The sequence below is a fragment of the Oryx dammah genome, unplaced genomic scaffold (genome assembly GCF_014754425.2).
Source record: "Oryx dammah isolate SB20612 unplaced genomic scaffold, SCBI_Odam_1.1 HiC_scaffold_19, whole genome shotgun sequence".
NCBI classification, from domain to species: domain Eukaryota; kingdom Metazoa; phylum Chordata; class Mammalia; order Artiodactyla; family Bovidae; genus Oryx; species Oryx dammah.
The window spans coordinates 33310564-33331904 of record NW_024070203.1 but is presented as its reverse complement, the minus strand read 5'-3'; the positions used below and the strand labels follow the sequence as shown (position 1 = coordinate 33331904).

The 21341-nt window shown below is 41.5% G+C and overlaps 1 protein-coding gene across 5 annotated transcripts in view; it reads left to right on the top strand.

Annotated features, from left to right (window-relative positions):
• ST18 (ST18 C2H2C-type zinc finger transcription factor) overlaps positions 1 to 21341 on the top strand; it is a 123612-nt gene that overhangs the window by 27522 nt on the left and 74749 nt on the right. For 2 of the 5 annotated variants that reach the window (XM_040261211.1, XM_040261210.1), the window contains 5 exons: positions 1919 to 2011; positions 4738 to 4887; positions 5447 to 5546; positions 12357 to 12411; positions 15368 to 15398. In XM_040261211.1, the coding sequence (XP_040117145.1) occupies positions 12357 to 12411; positions 15368 to 15398 (86 nt within the window). In that variant the 5' untranslated portion in view covers positions 1919 to 2011; positions 4738 to 4887; positions 5447 to 5546. Of the gene's footprint in view, positions 1 to 1803; positions 2012 to 4737; positions 4888 to 5446; positions 5547 to 12356; positions 12412 to 15364; positions 15399 to 21341 lie in introns of those variants that run through there. The other 3 variants (XM_040261207.1, XM_040261208.1, XM_040261209.1) reach the window with 2 other exon arrangements.

The following is a 21341-nucleotide window of genomic DNA, read 5'->3' as shown; positions in this document are numbered from 1 at the left end:
ATCACAGTGGAAACCAGAAGTTATTCTGATGTTCTGTATGACTGCAGCAATTTGCAGAGCAAAAAAAAAAAAAACAACATTTTCTAGAGAAGATCAGAGTTGCCATAGCATTCTTTGTACTTCAGATTCCTTGAAAGACTCCATAAGGCAGAGAGCTCAAAAGGCCAGGCAAATCAGTAAAAATCAATTAAGTCCGTCAATGGAAATTTTGTACATTTACAAATCATGTTTCTGTTCTTCTTGTAAAATAATAAACTCTACTGCATAAGAAGTTTTGTTTGTAGTTGAACTTCAGCGATCACTGGGTAAGCAAAAAACATTCATAATGTATCATGAAGAGCAGTTTGGCTGCTGATATCAAATAATTAGTCTTGCTGAATATGCTGTGATTTAAAACCCAAGGCATTCCCCCTAAGAGGAAGCAATGCCACTGCCCCATTTTGCAGTGGGGGCTGTTTCAGTTTTGATGAAGTTCTTTCTACTCCTACCGTGACAAGTAGAGCTTATAGCCAATAAACAGTATTTTTCTTTGCCTGCTGCTGCTGCTTCTAAGTCGCTTCAGTCGTGTCAGACTCTGTGCGACCCCATAGACAGCAGCCCACCAGGCTCCCCCGTCCCTGGGATTCTCCAGGCAAGAACATTGGAGTGGCTTGCCATTTCCTTCTCCAATGCATAAAACAACTTAAAAGGAATCCACTGCTGCTGCTGCTGCTGCTGCTGCTGCTAAGTCACTTCAGTTGTGTCCGACTCTGTGCGACCCCATAGACGGCAGCCCACCAGGCTCCCCCATCCCTGGGATTCTCCAGGCAAGAACACTGGAGTGGGTTGCCATTTCCTTCTCCAATGCATGAAAGTGAAAAGTGAAAGTGAAGTCGCTCAGTCGTGTCAGACTCTTTGAGACCCCATGGACTGCATCCTACCAGGCTCCTCCATCCATGGGATTTTCCAGGCAAGAGTACTGGAGTGGGCTGTCATCGCCTTTTCTGAAAAGGAAGCCACTACTTCTCTTCATTTGCTCCTGTCTATGAAGCAAGTCCTCCTTATATTAATCTGGAAGGCTAAGAAGAAGGAAGTAGTGTTTGACAGCATAAACATAATGTGACAGTAGGCTAACGTCATTTTTGTGCATCAGTTGCTAAATATATACTCTCTTGCTATGAGGAGAAAGCTCATTGATGAAAAAATTCAAAATAAGAGGTTTAAATTTTCATTAGAAATTTAATGGTGAAACATGGCAAGTGGAAAGCTGAAGAATTCGATTGTCTATCCAAGGAAATTTATACGAAATTTGACTCTCACTTAAATTATCATGGTGATTAATATAAAAATAAACCTAGAGAGGTGGGATAGGAGGTGGGAGGGAAGCCCCAGAGGGAGGGGATATATGCATACATAGGGCTGATTCACTTCACTGTACACAGAAACTAACACATTTTAAAGCAATTATACTCCAATTAAAAAATAAATATAAAAAATAAAACTAGACGGAACTATAAAGGACTTGCTTTCCCATTTAAAAAAAAAGAGCAAAAAAAATCCCCCCTTTTCACCATTCCAACTAATGAACAATTGGTGAAGATACCAAAGTTAGTGACTGAGAGGTTAAAAGGGTTGGGAGGTTGGGAGACAGGGCCTCATGGGTCAGCAGTGCTGAGGTTGTATGTGTGTGTTAGTCGCTCAATCGTGTCCAACTGTTTGTGACCCATGGACTGTAGCTCTCCAGACTCCTCTGTCCATGGACTTCTCCAGGCAAGAATACTGAGTGAGTTACCGTTCCCTTCTCCAGAGGATCTTCCTGACCCAGGGATCGAACCTGGGTCTCCCACATTACAGGCAGATTCTTCACCTTCTGAGCCAGCAGGGAAGCCCAGGGCTGAGGTTAACATGCTGAATTCTCCCATTTCATTTCACTTGGCAGGAATCTAGACCTGAGGGTGATGTTTGGAGTTTGAATTAACACCCAACTTCTGAGAGGAGGCTGCCGGGCATTTGCATCGGACCAGTCCCACTGGTAAGTAAACTCCAAAGGTAGCAGTTGTATCACAGGGCTTCCAGCACTATGATCTTTCATATTTGATTTCCTTGCCTTTTCATCAAAGTTTCCACTTTGAGTTTAGTCCGGAGGATTTTTTTTTTGAATGTAGAATTTGTTTCTGAATCGTAAGTAAATCTATGGTTCTCTGCTTTAAGGACACAATCGACAGTTGCATCTTATCACTTCAGGTCACCTCACCACCACCACCAGTAAAATATAATCTGATATATCTGAAACATGTGTAATATCATGTATGAAACGAATCGCCAGTCCAGGTTCAATGCATGATACTGGATGTTTGGGGCTGGTGCACTGGGACGACCCAGAGGGATGGTATGGGGAGGGAGGAGGGAGGGGGGTTCAGGATGGGGAACACGTGTATATCTGTGGCGGATTCATGTTGATGTATGGCAAAACCAATACAATATTGTAAAGTAATTAACCTCCAATTAAAATAAATAAATTTATATTAAAAAAAGTAACATCTCAGATTCATTACATCATAGCATAGGTTTAAAGAACTGTCTTTCATATACATACTACCATCTGTAAAATAGCTAGTGGGACCCTGCTGTATAGCATAGGGAGCTCAGCTCGGTGCTCTGTGATGACCTAGAGAGGTGGGATGGGGCAGGAGCGAAGCTCAAGAGGGAAGGGATGTATGTATACTTATGGCTGATTCACTTAGTTGTTGTATAGCAGAAACCAACACAACATTGTAAAGCAATTATGCTCCAACTAAAAATAAAAAACAGTAATACTGTAGTGCATATTTGAAAGTTGCTAAAAAATAAAAAAGAACTGTCTTTTTCTGAAGCAAATACTTATCCTTGAAGTGTCTGTAAATTTAGCACTCCATCCATGATTATTGGCATAAAGCAGAGCACACAAATGGAGTCTTCTCTGATGACTCCATTTAGCAAGTGAAGCCACGTCTTAATTATAGCACACGCTTAAAGACTGTGCAGCCCACTAGGCTCCCAGCACCTTGATTTGTCATGTAGTTTCACCTTCTAAGACTGTTGTTTCATGAAAAGATGAACTTCAGTGGAAAAGTGTCCATCCTGGTAGGCAGGGGAGAGAACTAACTCAGTTACAAGTTGGAGGAGCTTGGTCAAGATTCCAAACCTTAGGTTAATTGTCTTCCAAAATGGGTATCTCCTAAGAATATTTTAGTAAATCCTTAAGTTTTACAGCATGGTTTAAGATCGGCAAAGAGATTAAAAGTATGGCAATTATTGCCACTTGCAGCATCATGGATGGACCTAGGGATTGTCATACTGAGTGAAGTCAGTCAGACAGAGAAAGAAAAATATCGTATGACATCCCTTATCTAAAAAGAAATGATACATATGAACTTATTTACAAAGCAGACTCATAGACTTAGAGAAAGAACCTGTGATTGCCAGGGGGAAGGATGAGGGAAAGGGATAGTTAGGGAGTTTGGGATGGACATGTACACACTACTATATTTAAAACGGATAACCAACAAGGTCCTGCTCTACAGCACAGGGAACTCTGCTCCATGTTATGTAGTAGCCTGGATGGAAGGGGAGTTCGGAGGAGAATGGATATATGTATATGTATGACTGAGTCCCTTTGCTATTTACCTGCAACTATCACAACATTGTTAATCAGCTATACTCCAGTACAAAATAAAAAGTTAAGAAAAAATATAGCGACTATCGAAAATGGGTTTTTAAGGGTACCTCTTTGATACAGTAATAGGACGCATGCAGGGAGTGAAGGAAACCGATTGCAGTGGGAGATTCCTCTTGGTATCAGCCAGTGTGTTTCCACAAGGCCATGGGCGGAGCTGTGAACGATGGATGCTTGGAACAGCGAGCCTCTGCAGCTCCTCTTTCCCACCCGTATTCCGGTGCACTTGGACTTCCCAGGCCTTTTGTGTCACATCACATTTCTGAACTTATATTTTGCCGGCATCCTCTGTGCAGGGCTCCACGTGGATCTCAGCTGTGCTGCCTTTGCTCTGCTCCCTGGGGAGGGGAGAGACAGCAGATGGGGTTAGGGCAGAGGGCTGATGCATCTGACAGCAAACGGCCGGGTTGTTGCGGGGAAGCCGCGAGCGTCAGGAAGCTCCTTTCCCCCTGAGAACCAACTAACCACTGAAGAAAGTTGAAAATGAGCCCTCTGAGAAACGCTATTAAAAGTAGTAAAAAATCACGATTGTGCAGATGAGGTGCTGCTGTGTGCTTATTCGGATGCTAATGAGTTTGACATTAGGGAACTCGGAGGGTTTAGAGCTACTCCCTTCTGTGATTCGGTTCTTTATTGGCAATCTTTGAGAAAATAAATGGAAAATGTATTGCTAATAAACACACACCATGATTGGGTGTAGACAAAAAGCCATTACTTTCAGGGTTTAGAAAAGCGCTCTGCCCACCAGTGTTTTCCAGATCTTTTGTCTTAGGTTAGAGTGTGACAAACAAAGGGGACAGGCAGGTGGACCGACTGAGGGCGAGGGAGGGTAAGCCAAACACAGTTGTAGAGAAAGCTGGGTTTTGTTTTTGCTTTTTTTAAGTTGCAATCAAGCAAACTAAGAACTCCCGAGTCCTATGTGACTTTTCAGTCCTTCCATCCTATGTCCTGAGACTTTTGCTGTGTGAGACATTCTGTCTTGAGACATCTGTGTCTTAAGACATCTGCTCTGTCTTAAGGGTTTTATCCCCATTTTTCACCAGGATCTACAGTTGCCGATTTGAGTTGAAGAAGCATCTGCTTAATGTCTGGTCAGAACTTTCAAGTAACGCAGAAATCCATGGTTAAAAAGCTGGATTCTCCAACTTACTGCAAAGGGTAAACACGGACCCTAGAAATCATCTGCCAGGAAGGTTAGTGACTTGTGTTCTAGAATGCCAGAATGGACGGACAAACCATAGCAAGTGTGTGTTAAGATAGGTACTATATATATATAGTACCATGCCATGCCCTTCTTTATCTATATCTTATCTATATATTTAGTTTGGTAAGAAAAACAAAAATTGATTTGGCTTACCTTAATAAAGGTAAAGGGGGTAAAGAATCTGCCTGCAATGCAGGGGGCCTGGGTTTGATCCGTGGGTCAGAAAGACCCCCTGGAGAAGGGAATGGCAACCCACTCCAGTGTTCTTGCCTGAAGAATCCATGGACAGGGGAGCCTGGTGGGCTATAGTCCATGGGGTCACAAAGAATCAGACATGACTGAGCAACTAACACAGACAGCCAGGATAAAGGTAAACATCTTTTCCCCATTGATATATTATTAAATAGTATGACATTTTCATTTTGTTTATAGCATAGTCCATCAGAATTATAGATAATTGTTTACTGTTCACATCACTGGTTATTTTTGCTCTTCTGTTTTTTTGTCCACCTTACATACCTTCTCTCTTTTATTTCTTATTTTAATAGAATGAATTGCAGGATTCCTCACTAAAGCAAACACAGGTGTTCATTCATTCTGACGGAGGGGGGCTCACCGAGTCAGCGTATAAGTTACCTGGAGGAAGAGGTAAGGCAACATTTTTATTAAAAAGCAGAATATGTTGAAATAAAATGGATCCAATTGAAGCATTTTATAAAGACTCTCCCCTACAACATTGCTTTATCTCTGTAGGTTTACCTTCACAAAAATATATTGTTAATGACCAATTTAGGATTGTGATTTTTTTGTCAGAAGCATGATCACTTTACTGTTTTAAAATATTAAACAGGTGAAGTTCTCTGAGCCTACAAGCCCTTTTGCATATTGATTAGTATGTGTTTGTTTGCACATGTTTGCCCTTAGAGAGAGACTCAGCATTAAAATTGTTTTAAAATTCCAATTTGAATTCATTTGTATTAGAAATTAGTTTATTTAAGGATCAGAGGTAAATAAGTAAGATTTTTAAAAGCATGTTTTTAAAAGCATTGTAGCTGATTGCTGCAGTTAATTCCTACAAGCAGTGAAAAGTAAGGAACTGGGACATCCTTGGGAACAATCTGTTTAAAATGGCTTACCCCTCTATGAAGAAGCTTGTTTTCTAACATTTATGCATTTTTCAACACATGCATCTCAAAATATCAGCAAGAAAAAAAATTTTTAGATGGTTTCAGGGTGTTAGCTTTCACTGAGTTCTCTTTAATCAGAGCATATTAAAAATATTTTTAAGTCTATGAAAACACAAAGCTGGTGATTGCCCCCTTAGGTCACAAAACTGTGACTCGGAGGCCGTGGTACAGAGACTAATAGAAATCCTTGGCACCCGGCGTCCACCTAAGGGAATGATAGAACTATTTGCTGGAGTCGTTTGGCAAAAGGACACAGACATATGGCTTTGGTTCATGGTCACGTTGCCAGTTGTGCAAAGTTAGGGGGTTAGTCGGTACACAGGAGCGGCAGCAACTCAGAAATCAAAAGCGAGACTCCAAAGACATCAGCCTCCTCTTAAAGCCACCCAAGCTTTCACAGGCCTGAGGTTTCTTCCATTCGACTCTAGAAATTCCCTTTCAAAGGCAGCTTATCTGTGGGGGTGTGCATGCCCTCAGCCTCAGCAAGAGCTCTCCCCAGACAGCTGTGCTTGGTCTAAGAGAAGACTGAACCTGCTTGCCATCAGGGGTGAGGGACATGAGATGGGTCACCAACGTGCAGGATGCCATCGTTCGGTTCTTCAGCTTTTTATGCAGAATATGAAACAGTACAGATAGAGCTGGACAGGAACAGAGAGTTGAAATCAGGGATCCTGTGCCCTAAATAAAAGATTTGGAAATTTTTCATTTCATTTAGAAGAAAGGATTCAAAAAAGTTTCAGAAAATTACTAATATGGCATCAAGGAGGATGCTGTCAAACTTCCTGATTTTATTCATTTAGATGTTTTTAAGTTTGCTTTCTTTTTAAAAAAAAAAAAATTATTGTGTTTGGCTGCACCGCATGGCATATGGAACTTTCCTGACCAGGGGCTGAACTTTGCCCACAGCGTCGGAGGCATGGAGTCTTAACCACAGGACCACCAGGGAAGTCCTTACATTTATTTTCTGAATTACTCTCCCTGAGAAATAAGTAAATGTATGAAAAGAGAACCACAAAAATAAAAGGAGGTAAGAACAGAGGAAAAATATACTTGATCATTCAATCTTGGTTTCCTTCTCAATGAGTCAACTGTGTTTCTGGGATCACAGTTCATTTCCCCCATCTTTTCCTTGTACAACAGGGAAGCATCTTCTGCTGCCATTTTCAGTCAATTCAAGCTCTGTTGAAAACAAAATGATGCCAGAATCATCAAAAGGAAGGGCACTTAGTGTAGGGTTCTTTGTTCTTCGATCTGGCCAAGTTTTGTCCCAAGGTACAGACATCATTTAGCTGTTTCATTTTCTGAGGTTAGCCTTTTCCAACTTCCTCAGTTTCTTTTTGTCATTTTAAAAAACCTGACTTTTGTAAAGGAAGCATCCGCTGAGGATGGGGGGCTCCTGGTGGGGAGGACCCCTGGACCTCCTCTCGGCAGGCACGGGACTAACTTCTCGCCATCACCGTGAGCTTCTCAGGAATGGAAGACACAACAGACAGCCTGCTTTGTCGGTTTACAGCTCCCAGGAGAGGAACACTATGAAATCTTCTTTAAAGTGGGATTTATTGTAAGTCAAATGTAGTGAAAGACTTCTCAAATTAAAAGTAGCTACTGGCGTGAAATTATACGTAACTAGACAGGGCTTCCCTGGTGGCTTAGATGGTAAAAAATCTGCATGCCATGCAGAAGACCTGGTTTGATCCTTGGGTTGGGAAGATCCCCTGGAGGAGGGCATGGCAACCCATTCCAGCATTTTTGCCCAGAGAATCCCTTGGACAGAGGAGCCTGAGGGGCTATAGTCCATGGGGGTCACAAAGAGTCGGACACGATTACGAAACTAACACTTTCACTTTCAGACAAGATTACAATTAATTATATAAGGATTTTGAGAGTGTCCTCAAAATGTTATGATCACCATGGCTTTTCTACTAATATTAAGAAATTCGCGACTACTTATAAATCTATATCAAGGATGACAATGGATAGAATTCTGTTGAAAGGAGAAATAAAGCTTAAAGATTACCAAGAGATTCGTTTTACCCAAATCTTAAGAAGTGATTAAATATTTACTTGGAGGTTGCTTTTGTGGACAAATAATTTTGTTTAACCATTGATCAAAATAGAGTTTTAAGTGAAAAATAAAAGGGAACTAAATCTCCTCACACACCAGTCATTTGCATGTGTGATGGGAGCAAAACTGAGTTTATCAATCTGGTGTCCTGCTCCTTGAATCTCTCCCTTCCACAAATCAGCAATTCCGGGGGTCCCTGAGGGCTCAGATGATAAAGACTCTGCCTGCAATGCAGGAGACCCAGGTTCGATTCCTGGGTCAGGAAGCTCCTCTGGGGGCAGGCATGGCAACCCACTCCAGTATTCTTGTCTGGAGAATCCCATGGACAGAGGAGCCTGGCAGGCTATAGTCCATGAGGTTGCAAAGAACTGGACACAACTGAACCCCGAAGAAGGCACCTATTTGGTGCCGTGGAGTGATGCAGAAGGAAGATCCTCTGATAGCCCCTGATGTATCTAAGTGCCAGGAGGAGAAGATGGTCAAGCTCATGTCACTAGGGACACCTGCACATAGCTTTGTAAATCCCTTGAAGATGTTACATGAGTTTTCCAAATTCAGGTAAATAGTGCGAATGCATTTTATAGTCATCTTTCTTCTTCACCGCTTCTCTGCTTATCTCCATTGTTGGTTGGCATAGCCTTCCTCTAAGTTTGCTTCTTTGCCTCCTTTATTTTATAAGTTTCTTTCCCTCTTGCCATTTGTCCTTGTATTAATTCCTCTCCCTAGAGAATTGGGGGAGAAGCTCCTTAAAATTTTTTTTTCATGATTTCATTATGAAATAGATACCAAGCAGGAACCCCTTTTTTTTCCTTTCAACATAAATATTATATGTAACATATCCATAGTTATAGGTTAATAGAACTTTTCCTGTAGTTTCAGGAAAAATAAGAGTGGCAAAATTTGCCTTTACTGGTTTATCTCAATTGAGTAGATTGATATAGCCAGGAAGAAATGGTAAGAGTCTCAGAAAATGTCTTATTCCCATCCATAAACAATGGGATGTAGATAAAGGCCCTAAGAAATGGGAAGAAGGACAGCTGTTTGGAAAATCAAAGCTCTGTTTTGAGGAAAGAAATGCTTCATTAAGTTTTATGAAGTCAATTGCAGGCTTGTCCATAGCATTTGGGGTGTAGGCAGGAAGGCTGATCAAACCTCCTTTTCCAAAAGAAAAAAAAAAATAACGTTCTCCATAAGAAGTGGAGTTTTTAGGATGCAGCCCATGTTGGTGATGGTGGTGGCTGCTTCTATAACCAGGAGAACTTGACCAGGTAGCTGTTTCCCTCCCCTGTGCACACCCCTCATGTCTGAGCACCAGCAATGAGGTAGGATGTCCTTCCCATGAAGGAACCATCCCTGGAATGTGGTGCTCACTGAATCCAAGGTTCCATTTTACAAAACTTAGGTCTACCCATCAGCAGTTTATTGAAGTCCATGAACATAATCCATAGGAAGAATGCTTAGAGGTTTCTGCTCCCAGGTGTAAGGTTTTTGTGAACAAAGGCTTTTTTTCAAGCTGAGGTCTCCCAGGAGATCAAGCTTTCTCATGAATGTTAAAACTTCTTGCCCCAAACGAAAGGCCCAAGATGTCTTCTATCTTTATCCCCAAGTTGCTGCAAGATGTAACTAAACCCTGAACTTCGGAACTGTCCTCCAGGTGTGAAAGGAGGGAGAGCTGAAATGGGTGAATTGTATGTGGGGGCCTTGATCCCTCCCATGCCCATCACTTGTCCCACATGTGACGTTGAATGCTGAGCCTCGTGGATGCGTTATCAGTTCTGACAAAGCTTGAATGGGATGTGTGTGCTCCAGTATGTGTGTCCTCCAGCCAGAGGACAATAGCATCAGAAAATGCCGTCCTGGCGCTGGCACTCCAGGCCCCCTCAAGCCAGGGTCCATGAATATTTATTTATGCCTCGCTCCCGCTCCCCAGGACTGTGACAGGGAGGCGGCTGCTCAGGGGGAAGGCAGAGCCGTCAGGTGCTCAGACAGCTGGATAGTGAAAGAGCATCAGTCTTGAAGCTGTGAGAGAGAAGGTTGCGTTGAAGCAGGTTTCTGAAACTTTCCTGTGTGCTGCTGGCCCTCCTCTTCACACAGTGTTGCAGTTTTCGTGAAGAAATCCGTGGAGTCCAGCCTTCACTTGTGTTTGAGTGGGCGATGTTCAGGGTGGTTGGAGGCTAAAAGCGCCTATGTGCAGGATAACCTTAAGACTCACGTTGAGAGGATTCTCACCACCCACCCCTCCACCCGGCACCCCCTCCTCCAGCAGCAGAAGCAAAATGGATGGTTTTCACCATTTTAACCCTTAAGCTGCTGATCTGTCTTGTTAATATCAACCGACTCAATTAGCACGCAGGGAGAGGAGTTCACACGAGTCGATCCACTTTATATGCAGCAGGGACACTCACAGAGGAGGATTTCACAACACAGGGCTCACCATCCTGTGTAAACCAAGCCACTTTAATCCCAGACAGTATCACATCTGTCATAAATCCGCACGGTTTTAAAAGAAGGGACATCTATAGGAGAAAAAGGAAAAACACCTCTGTTTTCTTGTTGTCTTCTCTTATCATGTAGTTTTAAAGTAGTTATAACAATAGACCGTTTTTATGTAGGCTAAGGCCATGGCTGCTTGAAAAAGCAGCGCACACTTTTTGCTGGCTAATTTGCAAAACAGTTCAGTGATTGGTGTGGTGTTTATTATAAAATGATGACAAAAGGGTGCTGGTGGTTTTAATAGTTTTAGCTTACGAGGGCTGTCGTTAATTTTGTCTGTAGTGTTGCAGGTGAAAAAATGCACAATGGATAAATAGTCTATATTGGTTTAACTGAACATAATATATAGTGTGTTCTGGAGTTGTTTGTCTCAATAGACTATAGTAATCAAAAGTAATGAACCTATTATGTGCAGGACCTTGGAGAGCGTCGAATGGCAGTAAAAGTGTGGCACATAAAAGGTTTATTAAAGGAAATTAAAGTCCATCATTGCCACACCTGCTCCCCTATTATAAGTCTATGGCAGGTCAGCGCTTTCCATCACAACTCAGCCTCGGAGAGCAGAGATGCGTCTCCCATCCTTATTGCAGGCACACCGCATCCCCGCCTGTGTCAGGATTTAAGGATGGTAGCCGTGGAGAGCACCTTCTGCCTGCCTCTGATTTTCAACCAGCGAAACAACTTCTTTCTGTTTCAGAATTCCTTCTGGTAAAGTGCAAATGTTAATTAAACTGAAATGCTTAAAAGATCCTAGTGAAATGGTTGGAGGTAGTCAGGTCAGAATCTATCTCCATGTGGACAAAAATATCAGACTTTTTAAGTCTTGGCATCCCTTTGATAATTCACTTGGTTATATTTAAGATCATTAGTAACAATGTTTTAGGGAATTTGATGGTGACCGAAACAACACTCAAAGTTTTCTCCCCTTATAGATGTGGATGATTATAACTCACCTCTATTCTGGAATTACCAGAGTAAATGTCATCAACATTTCCAGTGGTATTTTCCAATAGGGGCATTTTGAGGTTTTGTGTTATATTGTTTTTTCACACTGGGAATTTTTTTTTTCCAACTTAGAAACAGGCCTGTATCTGAAGCTGGTCATGCATGTGTGTTCAGTTGTGTCCAGCTCTGTGTGATCCTATGGGCTGTAGCCTGCCAGTCTCCTCTGTCCATAGGATTTTTCAGGCAAGAAATACTGGAGTGGGTGGCCATTCCCTCCTCCAGGGGATCTTCCCAACCTAGGGATAGAACCCACATCTCTTGTGTCTCCTGCGTTGGCAGGCGGGTTCTTTAAAAAAAAGGCCTGTATCCAAAAGGGTCTAGAAATACAAGGGAATCTGGTTGAGTAACTTAGTCTGGAACATTTTGGTTTGGTATTTGAGATTTTGTCTCTTTCCCAACAACTGTTAATCAGACCATTCTTCTTTCCATCTTCATGATGCCGAAAGTGTCTGAGTCACTAGTGAACACTTGCAGACAAGAACATCTGCCTTCTTGTCCATTTCCTCTGGTTTCAGCATCTACAGAAGTATTTCCAGAACTTGCGGGCTGTAAGAGCAGTCACAGTTCTGTCTCTGCAGAGTCAGATGCTGTTCAGGAATGGGAAAGCTCCTCTGCTCTTCATAATGACCTAAAGAACTTCTAGTGGCCTCTGTTTGTATTTTAGTCAATGTCAAAGGAATGACCCAGGATTTTGTGTTCACATTACAGATGGATGCAGAGGCTGAAGATAAAACGCTTCGTACCCGTGCAAAAGGAACCAAGGGTGAGTTAGCATGCAGATTCCGTGCCCAGCACAACGTGAAATGTGGGCATCCCATGCTTGGTCCCTGATGTGTAGTCAGGAGGATCACAACTTCCTTAGGGTTCCTGTTTTTAAATCAAGCCAGGACGCTGCATCATGGCACTCTGAGGCTAAAGAATATGAACCAGAAGTTGAAGGACACAGATAAGGCTGAATAATGTAGGATGCTAATGTTTACGAAATGCAACCATGAGTAGATTTAAACATCCTGCAAAACAGTATAAGGGTCAGCAAGGGAAGAAGGCTTTGTGGAGACCTCAAATGCTCGACGTGACCTTTAACATCCAAGGGAAAAGTCCAAACCATTCATTTATTGCCAAAGTGGGTTTTGATTTTTATGTTATCTGGTTTAGTGGCTCCCAATTTAAACTTCACTCGAGTAAAATGACGATGTTTGGTTTTAGACTGTCCCCGCCGGGGATTTCCGGCAGCTCTGCAAAGTCATGTCTGAAAGGTTTAACTTGCCGGTTACCCTCTCTTTTTGTAACCAACAGATGGTAATGTAATATTGAAATATAAACAGGCCCTTGATGATCGAAACATCTGGAAAACAGGATTGACTGGCAATAATACCCCTTAAGGAAAATAACTTTTATTATAATTAGCTATATTTGTGTGACCCTCCATTCTAAATGGAAGGTTCGGCCTGGCCTCTGGAGGGAGCCAGATAGCTGTTCCTGGCCTGACCCACCTCAGGTTGGCCTCCTAGTGGAGGAAGGTTTGGGCTGGGGAGTAATCACACAGTCGTTTGGAAGCATTTTGAGATTTACAGTTGAAAGCATCTAATCAAATTTGATGCTTTTGTTAGCTGTGTTTGTGTTGTATAGTCAAGGTACATAATCCCCATTTCAGTGAAGTATGGAATCACCCATTTTTTATAATTGCAGAATGATTTTTTTTTCAGTTAAAATAGAACCCTGATTATCATTAGGCATAATAACCAAAATGCAGAATCATGCATTTGCATTTGGTCCAAGATATGGAAATTTTCTCTACCCAAACTGAAGTTGTGCCATATTCTTTCCCAGGTTTAGTTAAAGTTACTTTAAAAGTAATTACATCATATATCCTATTATTTGGAGCAACTTCTCTGGTGGCTCAGTGGTAAAGAATCTGCCTGCAAGGCAGGACATACAGGTTTGATCCCTGGGTCGGGAAGATCTCCTGTAGAGGGAAATGGCAACCCACTCCAGTATTCTTGCCTGGGAAAGCCCATGGACAGAGGAGCCTGGTGGGCTACAGTTCCTAATATTTGGAATGCAATTTTGGAAACATCAAAGTTTTAGGCAGCAAAGTTCTCCATGGAATAAGAGTTCAGTGATAATATCCTAGCACTATTTAGGATAGGCTCACGTCTGCCATAAATATCAGTATTCTAGGAAATGTATTTGGATTATTCGAATCTCCTATTCTGACTTCTGAAAACATGCAGCTCTCTCGTACTTCAAATGTATTTTAATTTGCCATTCTTTTTAGACTTTGAATCCTTTTGGCACATACATAAGCGCTCTTAAACAGAGCCAAAATGTTGTTGGAGAAATGAAACAACTGTTTCTCATGTAGCGTGAGTCATCTTTAAAACCACCTGTTGTCTCTCTCAATATGCTGCTTATTCTGTGGTAGGCAGGTATTTATAAACATGAACTTCTTTAGTTCCCATCATTTCTTTTTTTCCTCTAACTGCTTTCTTTTACAAATTTATTTATTTTTAATTGAAAGATAATTGCTTTACATAATTTTGTTATTTTCTGTCAAACATCAGCATGAATCAGCCATGGGCGTACATATGTCCCCTCCTCTTTCACCTCCCTCCCATCTTCCTCCCTATCCCACCCCTCTAGGCTGATACAGAGCCCCTATTTTGAGTTCCCTGAGACATACAGCATTCCCATTGGCTATCTATTTTACATTTAGTAATGTAAGTTTCCATATTACTCTCTCCATACATCTTACCCTCTCCCCCCCTCTCCCCATGTCCATAAGTCTTTGGAAAAATCAAAGCTCTTTTTTCTATAAGTGTCTTATTTTTAATTGGAGGTTGAAATTAACATGACTCAAATGTCTCCTCTTTCTCCAGAAATAAAATTTATGGAACAGAATCTTAGGACATTTATTAATAAAATATTATCCATTTTATTTAAATGCTTGTTTAATATAAATAAAATGCAAATAAGATTCTTTTGAAAATTTTCCTAGAGACAATAAAATTGATTTAAAAAGTAGTTCAGGGACTTCCCTCGCAGTCCAATGGTTAAGACTTCACCTTCTAATGCAGAGGTGTGGGTTTGATACCTGGTCGGGAAGCTAAGATCTCACATACCTGGCAACCAAAAAACCAAAACATCAGAAGCAATAGTGTAACAAATTCAATAGACTTTAAAAAATGGTCCACATTAAAAAAAAAAAAAAACTTAAAATAAAAAGCAGTTTGTCCTCTGTGCTCCTGTGCTTTTTTGGTGAGATTCTAGAGACAGGTATTTGGAAGGACTGCAAAGTCCCAGGGTCACTGGAGGCCTGATCCAGAACCATCTGTTCTGGGCCCTGGTCACCTGTCTTCTTGTGTCCAAAGAACCAGAACCGGAAAGAGGAATCAGCCCAAAGGGAAGCTGTTGGGTGTGTACTAAGCAGGGTTTCCCAAGTGGCTCTAGAACACACCTGGCAATGTAGGAGGTGTAGGAGGCTTGATCCCTGGGTCGGAGGAGGGCCTGGTAACCCACTCCAGTATCCTGTCCAGAGGAACCTGGTGGGCTGCAGTCCTTGAGGTTGCAAAGGGCCAGACAATACTAACGTGACTCAGCACGCATGTAATGCACTAACCAGGCACTGGCCGTTATCCCGAGGAGGTGGAAGCTTTCTCGCATGCGGTTTACAAAATTACGCACTGATTTTCCTTTTCTGTCTTTCTTTTTGTCAGTAGCACCAATGGATTCTCTAATCCAGGAGCTCAGGTAAGAGTTGCCCTACTTTACTTTTTCTAAGATTGATTGGCTTTAATTATTAGAATGTTTTGTACTTTTCAAGCCTCAGATCCTCATTTTACGGTGAGCACTAAGCCAGTGGGCCTGTTTCATGTGCCTCTGTCTCTGCACCAAAGAGATAAAGAAGGGGAGAAACTACTGTCTATCTAAAGCAATCCAAGCTAATATTCGGAAAACAAGACACCATTGTTCTGCAACGTGAGCGGTTTCCCACTTTCTCCTCATAGGGTGTGCTGCCTCTGTGTGTACACCCCGCATGTGGTTTGTTTTCGTGCTGATGGAAACAGAGAACTGAGGTCATCTGAGAACCTGACTGAGGAATAAGCCCAGTCCAGAATGTCCCGTGTTTCTCCTTAATAATCAGATAATTGTTTTCTAGATTCCACGTGTAAGTGATATCACATGGTATGTCTTTCTTTGTCAGGCTTGTTTTACTTAGTTTGATAACCCACCAGCATTGCTACAAGTGATATTCCTTCATTCCTCGCACTGGTGTGTGAGGAATATTCCATTGTACATATGTACCACATCTTCTTTACCCATTCATCTGCTGATGAACACTTAGGTTGCTTCCATGTCTTGGCTAATACAAATGAACTTATTTACAAAACAGTAGACTCACAGACGTAGAAAACGAAGTTATCCTTACAAAAAGGAAGAGGGGGATAAATTAGGAGTTTGGGATTAACCTAGACACATTATATATATAAAATCAATAAACAGGATCCTACTGTATAGCACAGGGAGCTATACTCAATATTTTGTAATAACCTCTAATGGAAAAGAATATGAAAAAGAAATTATATATAATATATATGTAGCTGAATCACCATGCTGTGTACAAAAACTAACACAATCTTGTGAGTCAACATACTTCAATTAAAAAAAATTTTTTTAATTATGAGATAATCATGTGAATTTTTGACTGTAGGTATTTGAAGGTAATATGACATGAAATTCGGGGTGGATCTAAGCACTTCAGACTTAGAGACTGTGATATGGACCTCAGGCAATGCTCTGGAAATTCCAGTTGACTAGTTTTTGCAGAGTAAACTCCAATACCTAGGTTTTCTTTCATAGAGTCTTTGCAAGGTCTGGCTTTGTTTCGTTTTGAAGTGCATGTTTAAAAAGAAACGTATGTTGCTACTGATACCTTTTCTGCCCTGGTGCTTTTTCTTAACAAAATTTGTCAAGCAAGAGGAACCCCTTATCTCTTCTCTAGGTGTGCAAATCCAGAAAGTCCCAAACTCAGGGTCTAATCCATCTTTCTGGAAGCAGCGATAGTATGCGGGTTCCTCAGGGGAAATGTGCAGAAACTGGAGTATATGCAACAGTGTCTGGACATGCACTGGTGTGTGAATGTGTAACAGTGTCTGGTACACCTGGAAATTTACAGTGTGTGCGTTGACAGTTTACATAGTCATTTTTCAAGCCAGCTGTGCCCTGTGGCTTCCTAAAGGAGTACCTTCAGTCCATTCATCAATTGAATGGGACGGGATCTGTCAGAATTGGGTACAAGCCTTCATGCTGGTGCTTTTCTCTGTGGAAATGTGTTTGTAGGAAAGCCATGGCCCCTTCTACATGGATGTTGTCATTGACAATTTTATATTTTAAACTGCTTTTATAAGAGTAGAGCCCAGAATACACCCACACATAGGGACAGGATTAAATGGCTGAAGTATCTGGCTCCCTTAAATTCTTGCTTTTGCATCTTTTCTTGTTGACAGTTCCTATTTGTTTGGAGATGATGTCTCTGAGGAGTAGAGGAGAGAAGTTGACAGTGCTCAAGGATTCAGGGGTCTGTGATACGTGATCTCCCAGGGAGGATCCTTGGGGTCTCACAGCTGAAGAACTAAGTGTGTTTTCCAGTAGGGTTCTTTGTAGGGAGTTGAACTACTCAGAGGCAAGGAAGGTCTTTTGAGTAATGAGTCTTGAAGAATTATGTGAAAAACAAAGGAAAGTTTTGAAGAAATAAATATATTTTGTGTTTGACCTAAAATTCATAGAGAAAAGAGAGGACTTTAGCAGAGAGAAATGGCTTTCTGAGAGAAGCAGCATTGTTTAAATAACCTCATTGGAAAAGACCCTGAAGCTGGGAAACATTGAAGGCAGGAGAAGGGGACAACAGAGGATGAGATGGTTGCATGGCTGACTTGATGGATATGAGTTTGAGCAAGCTCTGGGAGTTGGTGATAGACAGGGAAGCCTGGTGTGCTGCAGTCAGTGGGGTCGCAAAGAGTCGGACACAACTGAGTGACTGAATTGAACTTAACTACTGGAGAAATAGAGATTACTAGTAATATTTAAATATGTTAATATTTATTAACATCAATAATTACAGTCAAACTAATATTTATTGAGAGCCAGAGAATCCTGAGTGTCCTGGAGCAGTTTGTTTAATCAATTCTCCAAGAACCTTACAAGGTAGAAAACTATTATTTTTCCAATTTTCAGATGAAGAAAGTGAAAATAACAGTTTACATGAATAGCCTAAGATTAAACAACTAGTAAGGAATTCAGACTTCTAACTCAGGCCAGCTCCTCACCCTGGCTGCATGCTCTTCCCTATGCAGTTAATGCTGATTATCCAGAATATGAATCAAAAAGAAAGTCTGCCATCCATGTCCTGAGAATCTGGATTGTTACAATTTTGTATTTTAAGCCTTATGGTTTATTTTTCAAAGCCTGTTGGTGTTCAGTTGCTCAGTTGTGTCCAACTCTTTGTGATCCCATGGACTGTAGCTTGCCAGGTTCCTCTGTCCATGGGATTCTCCAGGCAAGAATACTGGAGTGGGTTGTCATTCCCTTCTCCAGGGGATCTTCCCAACCCAGGGATCGAACTTGCATTTCAAAGCCTAGTTTTCTGAAATTCAAAGAATACACTTCAATTAAAAATAACATTTCCTAGTCTCCTAATTTTCTAAATAAATATTTAATTCAATATATTCAAAATATTTAAGATATTCAATTTTACCTAACTTGTCATTAAATTAATTAATCATTTCAGAAAGCTTGTGATAATTGCTGGAAAATTAATAAGCAAAATGAATTCACCTATTTTTTTCTTTACTGAGAATGAGTTTATAAAAATTACTGATTATTGTTAATTTGATAATTACTTATTTTCAACAGCCTGATCATGCTCAGGCTAAATAGGTCTCAAGCTGTTTCTTAAATGGCTCAAGTTGATCTAGGTATGAACCCTAATTGCCGTTCTATATAAACCTTGAAAAAAAGTCTGATTCATATGGAAAATTATAGTTTTGTTCTCTTTTTAATTTTGTCCAACTTTATCCATTTGCTACAGTTGTTCCTCTGACTGATTCTGCAGCTTTGTTCTGGTCTAGAACCCAGAGTCTGTTGCTCCTGAATTCTGAGTATCTAAGGAAATGTGGCTGATTTTCCCCAGTGTAAAACTTGTGGCTCTTTTGCAGAGAACCTTGGCAACTTTATTTAGTTCTTTCTTTTAGAATGTATTGGACATGTTATTGCTTCTACAGCTACTACTTACAAAAACACTAATACAAATGAAGCTGATTTAAATATACTGCATATTGTTCCTGACACTAATAAAAATTGATACTGACATTCTCATCTTCTTATGATTCTCTATGTCAGCTACTATCCTCACCATTAAAAAAGCAATTTATAATCCCAGACCCACCTTTAATCATGTGTCTTATTAGCATTTCCAGCTTTTCCTCCAGCACAATTCAAGTTACATGTGGTGCTAAGGGAGCTCTCATGCGTCCGTCTAAATCATGACCGTTGGATTTTCTGTGCTCTTTTCTTTTATTACTGTTATCCTTAATCTGATCCTCCTGCAATTGCATCTGCTAATATTGGTAATTGTGTTCTGCGTCAGTAAAGTGTTTTACACCAGTCCAGCCCCTCTCCTCTCATTAGGAAAATATATTCCAGCCTTTGAAATGGCTTTTCTATGTGACTCCTTAGAGGCACAAGTGAATTCAAGGCTCTTAATTATATTAGAGGTAAATCCCACTGTCCTTTCATGGTCTTATTGCTGCCTCCCAGTTAGCTGAAGTTTTGTAATAAAATTTTAATTTAGTTGTCTCTTTTTACTTGGTTAGGTCACTAAATCTTGTCTGACTCTTTGTGACCCCATGGACTACAGCAAGTCAGGCATCTCTGTCCTTCACAATCTCCTGGAGTTTGCTCAAATGTATGTCCATTGAGTGATGCTATCCAATCATCTCATCCTCTGCCACCTCCTTCTCCTTTTGTCTTCAATCTTTCCCAGCATCAGGGTCTTTTCTAATGAAATGGCTCTTAACATCAGGTTGCCAAAGTATTGGAGCTTCACCTTCAGCACCATTCCTTCCAATGAATATTCAGTGTTGATTTCAAGTGACATTGTCTAGGTTTAACTGACAAGCTGGGTTGGGGGAAGTTAGTGCTTTATTCCCGCAAGGTCTTTGACTGAAAGAGACCGGACCAGAGTCAGAATTGTGGGCCTCCATGTCTCACCAGACACAGTGTAGTCACTGTATTGCCCCGATACTGCAGACCCTAGCATTCCTTTGCTCACCCAATAGTCTTTACTTTTTAGAGCAGTTTTATAGTCATAGCAAAACTGAGCAGAAGGTGCAGAACTCCACACAGACCCCCCACAACCTCCCCCACCACCAGCACCCCCACCGGGTGGTATCTTTGTTACAGCTGATGAACCTGCACTGGCATGTTGAGATCCCATCTTAGCATCCACATTTGGGGCAATATTTACTTACATCTCATCAATAGATGAATAAATCAAGGTGGACTATACTGCTGATTAGAGATCACTGTCCTTCCTTCTGGATTTTTGTATTCCATGAATGAGTTATGTGATTTTAAGTCTGTGTTAAAATACCTGGAGTTCGTACAAATCTCTGTTCATTCTAGTTGTTTTCCTTTCAAAACGCTGGCTCCCAGGCGATGAACTGGTGTGGGCCTTGTCCTTCCAAGACGGATTTTACAGATCATGAGGTGTGTGTTGTTTTTGCCGTTGGCCTGAGGTCAAGGACGGGCATTTAAAACGCAGCCAACACAGCACGCGGAGCTGAGAGGCTGAAGGGCAGTCTTTCCAGTTTGCATCTCTAATGCGACAACTGCATGGGGCGGGTGCTCCCCAGCTTAGCTGTGTATGTTCTACTTTCCAGCATAAAGCCTGCATTTTGGGAAAAACAGCATGGGGCTTATACATAACTATTCCAAGTAAAGTTTCTCAGAAAAAATAAGAACAAGCAAATGTGTTTTCTTTTCTCTACCTTTTCTTTCCATGTTCCAATGTTATCACAAGGATATGGGTGGTACAGGTCAGCCAACGGTTCTAGGACATACAGCGCGAACATCTCCAGAAACCAGACCTTTTCTAAAACCGTGATGCAGGCCACCCTTGTGGACCACACATGAAGATGCACCCGCCGAGGCTTTAGGTTTGCAGAACTCAACCACAGAGATCACTGTTTATCCACTTAGCTCTTCTTTCTTTAGTGCTTGCTTGCTTCAGTTGTGTCCGACTCTATGACCCCATGGACTGTAGCCCGCCAGGCTCCTCTGTCCATGGGATTCTCCAGGCAAGAATACTGGAGTAGGTTTGCCATTTCCTTCTCCAGGAGATCTCAACCCAGGGAGTGAACCCGCATCTCTTGCCTCTCCTGCATTGGCAGGCAGTTCTTTACCACTAGCGCCACCTGGATACACAAACTTTTTACACAGCACAATTGCTACTCTTGATTGAGGAAAGAATATTTCCTTCCGTGGTGTTTGTTGAGCACTTACTCTGCACCAGTGTTGCCCCAATTAGCACATTGGTATAAAAAACCAGGGGATTATATGATAACATCCCTGTGGGTGACATTGTAGAGGGAGAGGGCCCCTCCTACTCGGGGACCAGGTGTCACCCAGAGCCTA